The sequence below is a fragment of the Barbus barbus genome (assembly GCF_936440315.1).
Source record: "Barbus barbus genome assembly, chromosome: 34".
Taxonomy (NCBI): domain Eukaryota; kingdom Metazoa; phylum Chordata; class Actinopteri; order Cypriniformes; family Cyprinidae; genus Barbus; species Barbus barbus.
In genome coordinates, this window is record NC_136762.1 from 10,600,384 (window position 1) to 10,617,088 (window position 16,705).

At 36.2% G+C, this 16,705-nt stretch overlaps 1 protein-coding gene across 3 annotated transcripts in view; it reads right to left on the reverse strand.

Annotated features, from left to right (window-relative positions):
• LOC306854057 (RNA-binding protein Nova-1-like) overlaps window positions 1-16,705 on the reverse strand; it is a 50,099-nt gene that overhangs the window by 26,518 nt on the left and 6,876 nt on the right. For all 3 annotated transcript variants that reach the window (XM_079391850.1, XM_079391849.1, XM_079391851.1), the window contains one exon: window positions 11,959-12,102. In XM_079391850.1, the coding sequence (XP_079247976.1) occupies window positions 11,959-12,102 (144 nt within the window). The remainder of the gene's footprint in view (window positions 1-11,958; window positions 12,103-16,705) is intronic.

Below are 16,705 nucleotides of genomic sequence, written 5' to 3' on the forward strand. Positions count from 1 at the left end.
AACAACAAAAGATACCGAGTCAAAGTGACCGAGACAATTGGTTAAGGTCAGTGGGCCGCACCCCTCCCTCATGCTATATAATTCTAGAAGGCCATGGTCACATGACCATCTCAGGATGTCCCATTGAGGAACAACTGTTCTCTCCAGCTCCAAATCTGACCCACAAACAGCTCAACCAACCTATGGTCCAGTGCCAAAGGTGATCAAACAGACTCGTATGTATATATCAAATAGCAGTCTTACATTTAGATATCTGCGCACGCAAATTCCCAGTTGTATGCTCTCCAACTCATAGTCAATGCACAGACACACGCTACTCCTACGAGGCTAAAGGGGTCATAGATAATTAGCCGTGGCCGATCTGTTGCAATTAATACGAGCATACAGCCGCTGTGTTGAAGGGAACGTTTGGACAGCTGACGGGGGACGCAGGAGAAATTAATCACTGATCTGGTGGGCTCAAGGTGGTACTGAGCATATGAGAGAGGGAAAGGGAGTTCGGGGGGTCATTCAGTGGGGATTAGAGATTTTGGGAGGCAAATGGGCGGAGCGGGAGGCAGCTGCGGAACTCGGTGCCTTTAGAGGCTCTGTTGAGACACAGAGGGGGAGCTTTGTCCCCTCTGCGAGGAGGCTGGATCTGCTCCAAAAAGAAACCCACCGCCAATACTCAATACTCTTCTTTGTCATCCCTCACCACCTTCCGTTTTAGAGGAAAGGTGCCCCCCTACTCTACACAATGCAGCCTTCCATTGTCCTAATCTTATGTAAGGGGCTTTGCTTATTTAAGCTCCAAGTATCTCAGTGCAAATGCTAAATTGCCCCAGTGCAGGACACGACATTAAATGATTATAACCTCATTATGCAACGGGAGGGAATGCCACAGCAACCGGCAGGCCAGGTGTCATAGGGTGGATCTGCGATTATAGAAATGTGCTGGAGGCCTTTGTGTCTTTTGATTGTGCTTCAATGCAAAAATGATTATTAAGCAAATGGCTTGATTAACATGGCGATGTTTGATTAAAGATTGTTTCCGAATAATTATTCTGTGGAATAAGGATCAGAATAAAAAAATATATATTATATATCAATCCTAATGTGTTCCTCAAAATTATACATATGTATATTTTTAATTACATGAATTATAATTATTTTACTGTTAATTTTGAGATGTGTATCTGTATTATTTTAGATCAGAAATCCATCAAAAACCTTGTTCATTGTAAATTCGAAGCAATATAATAATAACATTTTATATAACAAATATTAATATCAAATAATCTTTTAAATAACAAATAATTATGCCTTTAAAAAATAATAATTTTAAAGGTATGGTTAATGTTTGGTGATGTTTGATTTTGCATATATGCATAACTTACATAATTATTGTATTGGCAATTTTGAAATTGTCTGTATTTTAGTTCAGAAATTAACAAAAACCTTGTTAAATGTAGTCATTTTTGTATTCATTATTATCTATTTTTTATTTAATATAAATTTTACATCAAATTTACTAAAATTATATATTTTTTTTTTTACAAATATCAATACCTTAATAATTACAAAAGATAGTCTAATTATTTTAAAGGTACGTTAACATGGTGATTGATTTTGAATAAAGATTGCTTATGAATAATTAATCTGTGTAATAAGTATTAGAATAAAAAATATTAATTATATATACATTTTTATATATATAAATTATATGCATTTTTAATTATATCAATTATAAAACAATTACTGGAAATTTTGAGATTATCTGTATAATTCTAGTTCAGAAATCTAATATGAACCTTGTTAAAATATAGTAATGTATTCAAGTAAATTAAGCTAATAATTTTTATTTACTGTAATATATATATATATATATATATATATATATAAATTCTGCTAATTTTTTTGTTTTTTTTTAATAAATCTTAATTCTACAACATAAATAATTAAAACAATATGTTACAGTTATTTTAAGATCAAATTAATAAAAACATATGCTTATATTAATAAAAATTCATATATTTTAAAATGATTTTCTCAGTATGGTTGTTGTTTACATTATGTTTTAAACAGCCAGTGAGAGCAGCAGGACATCTGCCACTGCTTTTTTCCCTCCGCGGGAACTTCAAAATGGAGGCCCTGCCGCTATGCGATTGGCTGTGGGAGTCTGTGGCCTCTCTACGTGACCGGACTGCGAGAATATCCATCCTTACTGCAGCTAACTCTCTCGGTCTATTTCTCCAACAACGCATCTGTCTCGCCCCAAGCCCAGAGGCAGACATCGGCACAGAAGCGAGATACATCTTTGTCGCCTGTCTACCTGCCTGGTGTGGCTGGGGAAACAGAGAAAGACGGCTATAATGATGATGGTACAGGGGAACCTCTTGCCTCTGGAGCCGTCACTTTAATTCCCATCTCTGAGGCAACCGAGTGTAGAGACTAACAAAGCATGCTTTGTCTCAAAGGGGGAGTGAGAAACCGTAGGGAGGAGGGTGTGTCTGTGACAAAGGGGGATGGGGGTGGGGGTGTCGCCCCTGTCAGCTCTGCACCAAACCCCAGGAGAGGTCCCACCTTTGTGGGACAGATCCTGTTCACCTTGCGCGCAGCTATAAGACATGAGTCACACTGCACATAGATGAGGCTGGAAAATCTAATGCTGTTTTTTTTTAATTATGACTTGTCAAGCTTTTGTTTAGAATAACAAGAGGTGAAAAAAATACCAATAAACCATGTGTACCAATATTGTACAAACAAGTGTCTCTATTATGTAACTAATTTAAAATATAAAAACACTGCTTGTTCTTAAAAAATGTGAATATGAAAGCCATATAATTTCAGTAATGCACAATCAATTTCTGCATCCACTTGAATTGAAATTGATATATATTTACGTTACATTTATTCATTTAGCAAGTGGTTTTATCCCAAGAGACTCATTTTGACAAAAGTTGCACGTAAGCTTCTCCCGCCAAAAGTATGTATATATCCATGCATATAAATAAAATCTGTCAAGGCCCTGAATTGCTGAGTTTAGAGCATGGGGGGTGGGTTTTACTGATGAGCTCATCATAAAATGTGCAGCAGATGACAGAGTGAACGCAGCGAGAGATGAGGATGGCTGTCTCCCACTGACACATTCATCATCTCTACTCCACTGACAGCCTCAGACAAAAGCACAGAGACAGGCCCACTTATGTAACACGTCAGGACTCCCACTGACACCCAGGATGCATTTTCATAAAAAAAAACAGGACTCGTTCGATACAACTACTATCACTACTATGAGTTACACATATTTGCTGTTCGCTGATTGATAATCATTTATTTAGCAGCATTATTACTAGTAGTTAATTGATAAGGGGTGTTTTCAGGGATAGATATCTTGAGAGCTGGCTGGTCAATGGCTGATAAAATGCTGATAGATACATAATTTAATGATGGCAACTATTGGCTGAGATTTGTATGTTGATATTAATTTTATATTATAATGACCTAATAAATAAATAAACAAACACAAATATAAATAAAATAGGAACGCAACCTCAAATTTGCATTTTTGTATGTTTTTAATTTATAAACTATAATACTATCTAATAAATAAATAGACTATCTATCTATCCATCTATCTATATAGATATATATGTGCATGTATATATACATACATATATATACACATTGTTTATATATTAGTTAAGTATAATTTACAACAAAGTGTGTGTATACAGTGTGTGTGTGTGTATATATGAAAGTGTTTCCTATATTCCTATATATATTTATATATACACACACACATAAAATTATATCTCAAACAAACTCATTTAAGTTTTCAGTCATTTCAGTTTTACACAGTCCACAGCACTCTCGCTTTTTCCATTTTCCTGTTTCTTTCACTCTTGTTTTTTGTCTCTCCATCACCGCACACACACACACAGACACAGACACCAACACCTCCTCAGGCAGATGGGAGACCAGCCTGCGCGCCTGCACCTCCCCCCGCACTTGAGGAGCTGTGTCGTCAACAATGTCAAAAGCTTCTATTGTCATTAAGAGTGGCCCACCACTCCTCTTTGTCCTACACAGTTTAGACACATCATTGACCATTCAAACAACTGGATATTCAATCACTCCTCCCCCTTCACTGTGTCATTCCCCTCTCAACTTCTTTCCATGTCTGCATCTTTTTGTCCCCGAGTTTCCGAGGGATCAGACATAACTGCACTGTCACAAATATCTCAAATCCCTTGATATACTCAGTCAAAGACTCAAACATACACAACTCAGAGTCTAATATGGGCGATGAAAAGAGTGTCAGGCGGTAAGCTCAGTGTCATAGAGGTAATTATATAGACCACAGGAAAAACTTACAGACAGAGGAATATTTTTAGCTCTCAAATCCAAGATACTCCTTGTCCGAATCCACTATTCCCCACATCGCCCAAGCATGGGACAGTTATTGAGGTCCTAAGCTCTGTGCCCATAAGCTCTCGCCCACTCAGTGCCTGGTCTAATGATGCAGAGTCTGAGGGATGACAGACAGGGAACGCCGCTCAGACCTACAGGAATGCTGGATTAAAGGCACTCAGATCTACAAAATGGTTTACCGTTATCTCATAACTGGCTTCAGTTCTCATGGCTGACATCAGCTCACTTGTTTTTCACCGTTTCCATGTGAAACTATTGAAAACAATCATAACGTATTACGTGATGAGAATTGTCCATTACAACAAGCACTATTGTGTGTGAAATACTAGCCTCGGACGGCATCGACGCCCGCAGATTTTGGAGGAACTGAATCAGTCAATATTCACAAAGCTCCATCCGCTACTTGAGTGTGTGTATATTTAATATTTCGAATGATTTGATGATTCTAACGCATTTTAAACAGTTTAAGTCAATTCAGAAGATTTTCATGGAATTTAGAAAAAAGAGGCAGATTAAACGAATAGTTTACTCAAAAATGAAAATATGTCATAATTTACATATTGTTTTGAAACCGTGTGACCATATCAGTAGTGGTTGTCCAATATGAATTTTATTAATGGCCAATGCTCTTATGGAGAGCAAGAGTGGCGACTGGCCAATATAAAGCCAATATATATCACATTATTTAATTTGAAGATAGTAAATAACACTGGCATAACAATTCTTGCATTCAATTTATATTTACTTTTACATAATATTTATAAAATTTAGAAATAACTTGATAAAACATGTACTTGATCAGCAAAAAACGCTTCAGAACACCAGCTCCTACGTAAGCAGCAGAGGCAGAAAGCTCTCAGATTTCAACAAAAATATCTTCTAAAGACGAACAAAGGTATTAAAGGTTTGGATCTACTAGAAATAAGTAATGACAGAATTTTCATTTTTGGGGTGAACTATTCCATTAATGGCCAAACAAAAAAATGTAACGGCCAGTGCAACAATTTAAAAAATTACAAATATCAGGCAATATATTCTAACTGCCATTCTTCTTTGAAGCAAAAAAAAAAAAAAGATTTTTGTTCATACAGTGTAAGTCAATGGGGTCCAATGTTTGTAAACCCCAATGTTCTTCAATATATCTTCTTTTGTGTTCCTCAGAATAAAGAAAGGCATACAGGTTAGGAATTACATGAGAGTGAGTAAATAACAGAGTTATCCCTTTAATGTAAGTCTGCCTCTTAATGTAGATATGCCTCAGTGTTTCTGAGCTGGGTAAGGGAAAGACTGAATTTTAACATTATGTTACCCACATCCCCTGAAGACACTATTGAATCGAGGTGTAAATTATCAAAATGATTTAGTCAGTGGACTTCCTGGGTGGAAAGAGATTGGCTTTTCAAATTTGAAGGGAATGCACCTGCTATTCTCATCAGTTTGCGTGGTGAATTTTATCCTTTATCCCGTCTCTTTGCAGTGGCATGGCTGATCAATAGTATTTGTACTAAGGCCTCATAGAGATGCACTGGAGATGGTGGTTGGACAAGGGGGAGGGCTGGAGTAAAGGACAAGGCACCACTCCCCTGATGCAAAAATTGATCCCTGGAATAAATTTGCAGTGCTCTATTAATGACAAGTCCCTCTGAGGCTTTCTATTACATCTGACGGAAAACCGCACATTACAGAAGCAGAAGTACAACACCCGAGAGGAAAGAGGTACAAAAGAGAAGGGGGTAAGGCAGGAAGATACTTTAACAGAAATAATTTACTTTAAAAGAACATACTTTTTTTGAGTTTTCAGAAACTCAGTTTAGTGTATTTGCATTATATATATAAACTATAATTTTAATTTATATTAAATGCAGTCAGCTGAACTTAAGAGTGCTTTTTGACATACTTAAGTAGGACTTACAGTATGCAATTTCATAATTACTTCTATTGTCTTTGAAATATGGTTAAGTTTACTGACAAATGTACTGACAAGCATTTATGGTCAACTAAAATATACTCTTATGTCATGTATTTAAATATATATGTAACAAAACATTTGTTATGATAAAGTTGGAATTTAGTACATTTAAAATATATTTACTTTCAATGAAATATTAAATAACATACTACAATTATAACTGCATAACAATTAAGCACACTTCTTTTCACACGGGTAGACAGTGAAAGAAAAAAGAAAGAAAGAAATCTTCACATTCTGAAGATCTTTCTGACGATCATACCTAATTGACAGAGGTGGAAAGTAACGAATTACATTTACTCGCGTTACTGTAATTGAGTAGCTTTTTTGTGTACTTCTATTTTTTATAGTAATTTTTAAAATCTGTAATTTTACTTTTACTTAAGTATATTTTGTTTGAAGTATTGTACTTTGCTACATTTTAAAACACATTAATTACTGAGCCCAAAAAAAAAAAAAAAAAAAAAAAAAAAATAATCGCTCTCTGGAAACTACTGCAGTATATAATGGGCAGGAGAACAAACTGGCGCTAAAATCACAAGAAAGATGCAGACGGACATGACAGGCGTTAGTGGTGCAGACTCAGCTGAAAACCAAACCCTGTTGTATTCTGCTGAAGTTGAACTCGAAGGAAATGAAGTGAACCCCTGGCCATGTTTATGCTCGATTATGCAGTGTAAGTTGTGTTTGCCTAGGAAGACCAAACTAGCAGCTTATAAAATCTTGACATTCCCGTTCGCAAGCATGTACAGGTAAGGTAAATACTTGCATCGTTGCATTGGTGGTTAAAATGAAGCTTTGGCAGTTTAGCAAAAGGTTTTGCACAAATTAGCCAAAAAGACAGTGGTGCAGGGTGTGCGATATCGTCTGCGACAATATTGTAATTGTGGTTTTAACGATGTGCGATTTGACATTATCAGTATTTAGCCAAAAACCAAACAAAAAACTCCTACCGTGTGTGAAGTCTAGTAGATTAGACTAGTGTACGCGCATTTAGAGTGTGCATGATTCAGTCTGTTAAAATGCATTTAAAATGATCACAAAATTGAAGATATATGTGCAGAAAATGTATATTTATATAATTTCATATAGTAAATCAATATCAGACGAAGAGTGCCGTTTTTCTCCAAAAATCAGCATGATTACAAATAGATTTAGTTTTTACAACAGTTCAATAAACAAGAAATTAATTAAGAGACTTGCGTTTTAGACACCATATTGCCTGTTTTTGCTCTATTTCGACAACAAAAATAATTCCAAACACAGCCACAGCACTGTTTTGCGTCTCTGAGCAACATGACAGGTGTTTCGTTCCTGAATGAATCAACTGTTTAAATGATTCGGTTCAGTCGCAATGACTCACTTATTAACAGTGACTTGGTGACACCCTACTGGCGGTTTTAATTTAAAATGCGGTTTTCACATTTAAAGTATCTTTTGATTTTCTTAAATATAATTTCAAATGAGTATTCAACATTTCATGTCTTATATATCAAAACATTATTTCTGCATTTGTTAAATGCATTCATGTCCTGCATTAAACAGTGTGTAAATATGTCTAAATGCCACTTCAGATGAAGCTTCTGTGTTTCCTCTGCACTGCAAAGATGAATTTTGTTGATACTGATTTAATTTGCCTGGTAACAGCCCAAATGTCTTATTATTCTAAATAACTGATTCCGTTAATTAAAAACAACTAGTTTGAGATTTATAGGCCTATCCCATGGGTGTCAAATTCAGTTCCTGGAAAGCTGCAGCCCTGCCAAGTTTAGTTCCAACCCTGCTCCAACACATACACACCATGTAGTTTTCAAATAAACCTAAATGATTAGATTAGTATAGATATAACCCTAATTGATTAGACCTAAATGATTAGTATAGATACAGTATAACCCTAATTAAACACATCTGATCCAGCTATATGCTGGTCCCACTGTTAAAAAGTAACTAAGTAATTTTTACTCTGAGTAAATTTTAAACAAGCTACTGTTTACTTTTACTTGAGTAGATTTTTAGACTGGTACTTTTACTTGTACTTAAGTAAAATTTCATTAAGGTAATGGTACTTTTTCTTGAGTAAAATATTTTCGTAGTCTTTCCACCTCTGCTAATTGAAAGCACCAGCATGCTAAGTGGGCAACATGCTAATTGTATCACAAATCTACTTTGATGTACTAGCATCTTCATCATTTTCAAGATCACTGTCTGCACCATCACTCCCATCATCCCCCTCGCTAAGTGTTTCTCTCTATATCGCTCTGTTTATGATGAGACTTGGGTCAAACTCGCTCTGGGAAGCAAGGCTCTTATGTACAAGATGGTTTGACTGTGTGAGTCTCAGGCACTGGCTGGCACTGAGGGCTAGCGGCCACAGAAAATGATGTCACGAGCCTGAAAAAGAAAACAAAGCCACGGGGATTAAGGGTACCTCGTCTCTCCTCCACAGCCCAGATGACGACTATCCCGCCATCTCTGACAATAGCGTTTTTACATGCTAGCAATTAGACTAGCACTTACACATAGCGCTCAATTAATGAAGTTCACAGACAGACTGATTAACAGGCACTAAAATGTGTTGAATCATTAATTAGAATGCACAAGCTTTAAGACATATTGACATTTTAGCAGTAGACCATTTCAGTTGGCATTGCAGCTAGAATGCTAAAAAACAACTTCACCTTCTGAACATAACACTCCTCGAGTGTGAATCTTTCAAGCTTTTTTGACACTTTTCCACAGGCCAAATCCAAAACACAGAAAAAGTCACATAATTACTTGCTAACCCGTTTTAACATTTGCTTATTCAGTAGCAATAAAGGCTAACTCTATCATAAACTAATCATAAAAGTGTCAGCACTCAAAAACGTACTGGTGGTACTATAGTACAGTGATTTGAAGGTACTTTGATATATATCATGATATTTACATGGTACTATGAGCATAAGGTACTTCAAAGTCCAAAAATATGGTATTACCATGGTAAATTGTTGTTAGCGCTGTCCAAAAAGTGTTTTACACAAATTAAAGTATACTAAGACACACATTCCTTATGAAAAGTGTCAAATCTTTAAAGTATATTTTTAAAAAACTATATAATATAATATTGATTAAAGAAATATTACACTTTATAATAAAGTCAAATTAAAAGATTTACTTTAAAGTGCATTTTTATTGCTGTTTTAGCAATCTTTTATTATGTTTTTAAGAATTATGGTTAACTAGTTGCTTTTAATATAAATATAAATTAATTTCAATACAAAACACATTCATTTGATTTCAAATAACATGCAATTAAGTACTGTTTTTAAAAGTGTGCTAAACAAAACATAACTGCTTGAATTAAACTAAGCAACACTAAGGTCATTGCAAGAATTATTAAAGTGAATAAGGTTGAAGAAAGGGAGCAAGAGAGAAAAAAACAAATAAAATAAACACGCAGAAAACTAATTTCTACCCCTAGATATGTAATATTGCGGCTTTTCATCTTTTGGGCTCAAAGCTTAGGTCTTAAGCAGATTACACAGCAGAGAAATCAGTAATGTTGATAATGTGTGGGAGGAGGGACGCATGGCTCTCCGGGTATTAAACACTGAAAAACTGCAATCATGGTGCTGGATTAGGAGTGAGCTTTAATATTGTGCTACATTCTGCTGAAAGGGACAGAGAGGCTGGATGGGGATCAGTGACTTGGACAGGGAAAAGTCAGAATGTACACACACTCAGGAAACCTGAGAGGAAGAGCGCTGGCCAATTATAAAGAAAAAAGGATGATGCAACTCTCCGGACTCGTATCTGAAAATGCTGTGCGAAAAATCAAGCAAGCATTGTGTGTTAAAATGTGACTTTTGGTGCTGTTTTTTCATGCAAATGACTGTGGAACATAAGTCTTTGAATTGAAGTTGTTTTTTACACACACCACGTACCTGAGACTTAACTGTAGCATCCTGGATTTGCACGGTAGTTAATAAAAATGACAACATATAAACTACATTTAACTTAACATCATTTAAAGGGGTAATTCACTGAAACATTAAAATTCTGTGCATGTCATTTCAAACCTGAATGATTCTCTTTCTTCTGTGGAACACAAAAATATTCAATTGTTCAATATTTAAATTGTTTTTGTCCATACAATAAAATCACTAGGGTCCAAAACAACATTAGACCCTATTGACTTTCTTTGTATGAACAAAAATATTTTTGAAAACAGTATTACACAGAAGAAATAAAGTCATACCGGTTTGGAACGACATGAGAGCAAGTAAATGATAATAGAACTTTCACTTAACTGTAACATCCAGTTTATGTTCTGAAATTGCATGAATTTGCATGCTAGTTAATAAAGATGACAACATATAAACTACATTTAACTTAACAGTCTCTTAAGTTATTGAGTCTTTAAGATGGAACAGTGTTCTTGACAGATGCAAGGTCATTGTGAAATATGGCTGTTTCCCAATAAATGCTGCAGGAGCTATATTTAGAGCGAAGACAACTAATAAATCCGTTCTGCAGAAATAATGGATGTCTCTGGCCAGCGCTGCTTTGTCCAAAATTAAATGCCAGCTCAGCTTCTATCACAAATGGTATCTTGAGAGACATGATGTACTTCTTTAAACGGTTTATCGATTTAGATATACCAGACACTTCTCCCTTAACCGGCTGAAAAGTTCCCTCCTTCACCCCCATGAGAGCAGCACAGCAGGTGGATCTTTTGACTCGCACCCAAGGAAAAGCTCAAACTAATTTCCATACAGATGCCCCCTTCACTGAAGAGGAAGGACCCCCATTAAGCACTCGAACAACCTAGCACAGCACCGGCGACTGTTCCCCTACATTCCTCTTCCTTGATTCAGTAGCCATCGCAACCCCCCTTGCTCTAGACATTGGCGCACACAAGGTTGCCAAAACCAATGAAAGGGGGGTGGGTAGGAGGTGTCTTGCATTTGGCATCTGCCATGGCTGGCCATCGCTCTGTGCTCCACATCCCAAGGGGAATGGGACAGAGGTGCCCTGTTGGACGTGCCAACGATGGGAGGATGAGCAAATCGCACAAAGCCCTTTTAAGTAAGAGCCCAGAAGCCCCCCACCGCTTTTCATTTCCTCTGTGTCACTCCATCCCTAAAAACATCTGAAAGAATTCCAACACACATGGACACAAAACATGCCTCTTTTTCCTCTCTAAATATAAACATTACTAGAAAGGAAGCATTCAAACATTGCATCGGCATTTATTTCAGCTTTGAACTCCATACTTGCTCCTTTCTCTCGGCTCTTTGTCCCCACTTGATCTGGCACTCTTTGCAACCTGAGCTCTGATAAAGGCCATATGGTGTGGCTGCAAGCCCGAAGGTGACAGCGCCCCATATGATTCTCATTAAGAAGGAGTCGCAGTGACTTTGGGAACGAGGTACCTTTGGTAATGTATTAGCATAGACTAATAACATGGGTTAATTAAGCTATAATATAATCCAGGTGCTTTGAAATGTGTGCTGTTTAATGACTGGATGGTGGTGCAGTAAACAAGAGGAGGTTGACGAGGGTTCCCTTCAAAGCTTTCTGGAATTAGGACTTACCCGGGTAGAAGTCTTTGGATTTGGACAGCTTGATGGTGGCCCCTGTCTCTTTCTGTAGCTGGACAATAGTCTGACCACCCTTGCCAATAATGGAGCCTGCGGCGTAGCTTGGAATCAGCACCTTCAAGAAATATTCACCTTCCTCTGGAAACAGAAAAAGAGAAAAAAAATTAACTGTGCAATAGATTTACACTTTTTTTGACACATACAATTAATAATAAATATATATAAAATATACAAGAAATAAATAAAACTTTCAGTAATCTAACATTTATACTACTGCTGTTATTACTAATAATTATCAATTTGCAATAGATTTAAATAATTTCTGTAATTTAACATGTAGATTAATTATTTAAATTGATACATATTTGCAACAGGTTTAAATAAACATTTTCTGCAATCTAATAAGTACAACACTTATTATTATTATAAATATTATATGCATTTTTCTGTAATCTGACATTTTCATTTATTTTATGCATTTATGCTTACGCTTAAATGCATAAAACTACTTTTGTTGACATAAATTACTACAATAACTAAAATTTTAATTACATTTAAATTACAATTTTTTAATGGATGAATATGAGCAGGGAGAGAGAAGAAAAAGCAGCCAACAAGTGTTCAGGATACATGGGAACTTCTTTAATAATATATATAGAGATTAAAAAGCATCCCAGGTGGCACCTCATGAAGCTGGTTGAATGCCCAGAGTGTAATCTAGCAAAGGGTGGCTAATTTAAGCAAGCTAAACTATAAGTTAAGTTAACATTTTTGGCCACTAAATAAGTCACCTCCTTCAATTTGTGCTACATCACAGATTTTATTGCTTATTATTATTATGAAATGTAGAATAAAGCGATAAAGATTGAGGAGGTGAGTCCCAATTTTTTTAAATGGTAGCAGATATAAAACATGGCAGCACAATGCATAGATTCACATTCTTGCTTAAACGTCTTAAATGTCTGACTTATGAGAAAACGCAAGAGGTGATCAGAGAAGGCAGCTATAAATAAAAGTCAAGCTGAAATACTATTCCAGCAAAGAACTAGAAGACCACTATAATAAGATCAGTGGACTTAACGAGTAGTAATTAACGCTGAACCACAAGTATTAACGCTTAAATTAAGCAGGGCCGATAACAGTCAAGAGCAGAACAAAAACTCTAGCGTAGGTTAGCGGAACAAGAAAATTGCAAGTTATGTAAGTAGGAAAGATCCGGGATGAGGGTACATTGTTAAACACGTCAATCAAAGTAAGTCCAAGAGAAGGTGAATTTGAAAAGACGTATTAAGAGACTCACGTTCAATATAACTGGCAAGCTAGACATTGTGAAGTAGCCATTTATAGCAAGGGAATAGTAAGGTGCATATAATATAGCACAAGACATCCTGATTTCACTTCCCTCTTGAGAAAGGTCAGCAAAGGTTTTCCTGAAAGTGGAGCAGTGGTGGGGCAGTAAAGTGCCTCATATATTGTTGGGCTCTACCTGGCTGCTGCATATCCAGGTCAGCAGAAACACAGTACATGGTCCCTTCACCGTGACTTTAACATGACATTGTATCCTTCTGCCTGGGCCACTTGGGTACGCGCTTAATATTCCACCACAATTAATCTGTGTCGGCTCCCAGAAGACGGCCGCTTTAGATTAGATTGTTATTCTGGAGAAGCAGTTTATCTTGTCAAGCTAGGCTGATGGCTAGGCTAAGCTACATGAACTTGCAGCCTAATACTGATGATTGGGTAAAAATGAAAGAGACTACTGGACAGAGTATTAATGTCAGAGTGCAGCTGGAAAAACAAATGAGCTAACAATGGCAACGACGACAATGTTTTGGTCGAAGGCCCGATTTAACTGCATCATTGGCAAAGTATGTCTGTAGTTATGTGTGAACCTAATTAAGAGAAGTGTTAGCTTTCTGTTCACAAGATGGACGTGACAGATCAGATTGTTTTAAACAGGAAATCATAGAGAGGGTTAGTATTAGTATATTGGTTTTAAGGTTCAAATTAATTATTCACTCACCTCATAGCTTTTAAAAACTGGCCTTTTTTCTTTTGTGGAGCACAAAAGGAGTAAATTTGAATAATGAAATAATCTGACTTTTTTGTGTATTTACAATAAATGGGAACTGGAGCTTTCTGATAAACCATAAAAGTAGTCCATACGACTCGTGTGCAGGATTGTGTGGCAAATTGAGTGAAATTTAACTTGTAATTGTCACTGAGCTAGTAAGAATTGAGAGCAGATCATGGATTCAGTGAGTTGAACTCAAGAACTGAATTCAAGTCTGATTCATGAATGAATCATTCACACTGGTTTTGTGACGTTGATCAGCAAATTCTTGGAAAAGATCTGACTCAACAGATTGATTCTTCATGATTCAGCCATAATTTAAACCTGCAAATGTCAAACACACGTCAACATTTTTAATGCATAATGACTTCATTTATATCTGTTTCTCATACAAAACTACTGTATGACTTCAGAATACTTCAAATATAATGCACAAGTCGTATGGACCACTTTCATGGTGCTTTTTTTGTCATTTTGGGGGATTCACAGTCCCCATTCACTTTTATTATATTAAATACAGTCATGGCCAAAAATATCAGCACCCTTGGTAAATATGATAAAAGAAGGCTGTGAAAATTAATCTGCATTGTTAATCCCTTTGATCTTTTATTTAAATAATTCACAAAAATCTAACCTTTCATTGGATAATAAGAATTTAAAATGGGGGAAAATATCATGATGAAATAAATGTTTTTCTCAAATACACGTTGGACAAAATTATTGGCACCCCTAGAAATTCTTATGAGTAAAATATCTCTTAAGTATATTCCCATTCATATTCACAATTTTGAGCACTCCAGGGTGATAATGAACATGAAATTATCCAGCCGTGGCTTCCTGTTTCACAGAAATATAAATAGGAGGGAAAACAAAGCCCAAATTCCCTTAATCATCCATCACAATGAGAAAAACGAAAGAATATATTTTAGATGTGCAGCAAAAGATAATTGAGTTTCACAAATTAGTGAAGTGGCTTTAAGAAAAGAGCTAGAGCAGTGAAAATTCCCATTTCCACCATCAGGGCAATAATCCTAATGCACGGAGAGGAGGAGAGTTTGAGTGGCTAAAGACTCTCCAAGGACCACAGCTGGAGAATTGCAGAAAATAGTTGAGTCTCGGGGTCTGAAAACCTTTAAAAAAAAAATTGTCAAACAGCACCTACATCACCACATGTTTTTTGGGAGGGTTTCAAGAAAAATTCTCCTAGCTCATCCAAAAACAAACTCCAGCATATTCAGTTGTCAGACACGACTGGAACTTCAAATGGGACTGGCTTCTATGGTCAGCTGAAACTAAAAAATGACCTTTTTAGCAGCAAACACTCAAGATGGGTTTGGTGAACACAGGGATTAAAAGGTACCCCATGTGTACAATGAAATATACTGCTGTATTTTTGATGTTGTGGGCCTTTATTTCTGCTGGAGGTCCTGGACATCTTGTTTAGACACATGGCATCATGGATTCTATCAAATACCAACCGATAAAAAAATCAATAAGTGACTGACTCTGTTAGAAATCTTATTATGGGCCATGTTTGGATCTTCCAACCGTACAATAATCCAAACACAAACCTCAAAAACAACACAAAAATGGGTCACTGAGCACAAAACCAAGCTTCTGCTATGGCCATTCCAGTCCTCTGACCTGAACCCTGTAGAAAATGAGTGAGGTGAACTGAAGAGAAGAAACACCAACATGGAGCTGGGAATCTAAAGGGTCTGGAGAGATTCTGGATGAAGGAATGGTCTCTGGTCTCTTGTAAGGTGTTTTCTAACCTCATCAAGCATTATAGGAGAATTTACAGCTGTTAAACTGGCAAATGGAGGTTTCAAATTCAGTATTGAATAAAAGGGTGCCGTTAATTATGGCCAATGTGTATTAGAGAAAAACATTCATTTCATAATGATATTTTCCCACCTTTTTAAATTCTTATCTAATGAAAGGTTAGATTTTTGTTAATTTTTAAAATAAAAGATCAAAAGGATTAACAATGCAGTTTAATTTTCACAGCCTTGTTTGATCATATTTACCAAGGGTGCCGATAGTTTTGGCCATGACTGAATATATAGTGGTCTGAATATTCTTAAAACAATTTGTATTTCACTGATTTCTTTAAAGGAAAAGTTCACCTAAAAATGAAAATTATGTTATCATTTACTCACCCTCAAACAAACTGTATGTATTTCTTTCTTCTGTTGAACATAAAAGAAGATCATTTGAAGAATGTGAGTAACCAATCGGTTTCTGGTACCCATTTGAATTCCATATATTTGAACATTCTAAAATACACTTAAAATATATTCTATAACAGTGTTTCTCAACCAGTGGTTCTGAGTGGCTCACGGATGTACGGCCAAAGAAACGACATCAACAACAAAAATGTTTTTCTGATGCGAGACTTTTATTTTAAAAGATGTGCATGAAAGCTGTTGACCCTTCTGTCAGATGCAGTGCCTGAGAAAAACGCACTGTCCCAATTCAGTATCTGCGGTCTGTCAGATGAGATGTTGACAGGTTTAATGTCAGTGTCATTATTCTATCGTTATTTTCGTAACTTGTCATGAAATAAAAAGTCTCTCAGAACTCCTGTCCTGCCAGATACCTGCGTTGTATATCACTTCTTTCTTACGAGCATGCAACGCGTGAAATAAAATTACAGTACCGATA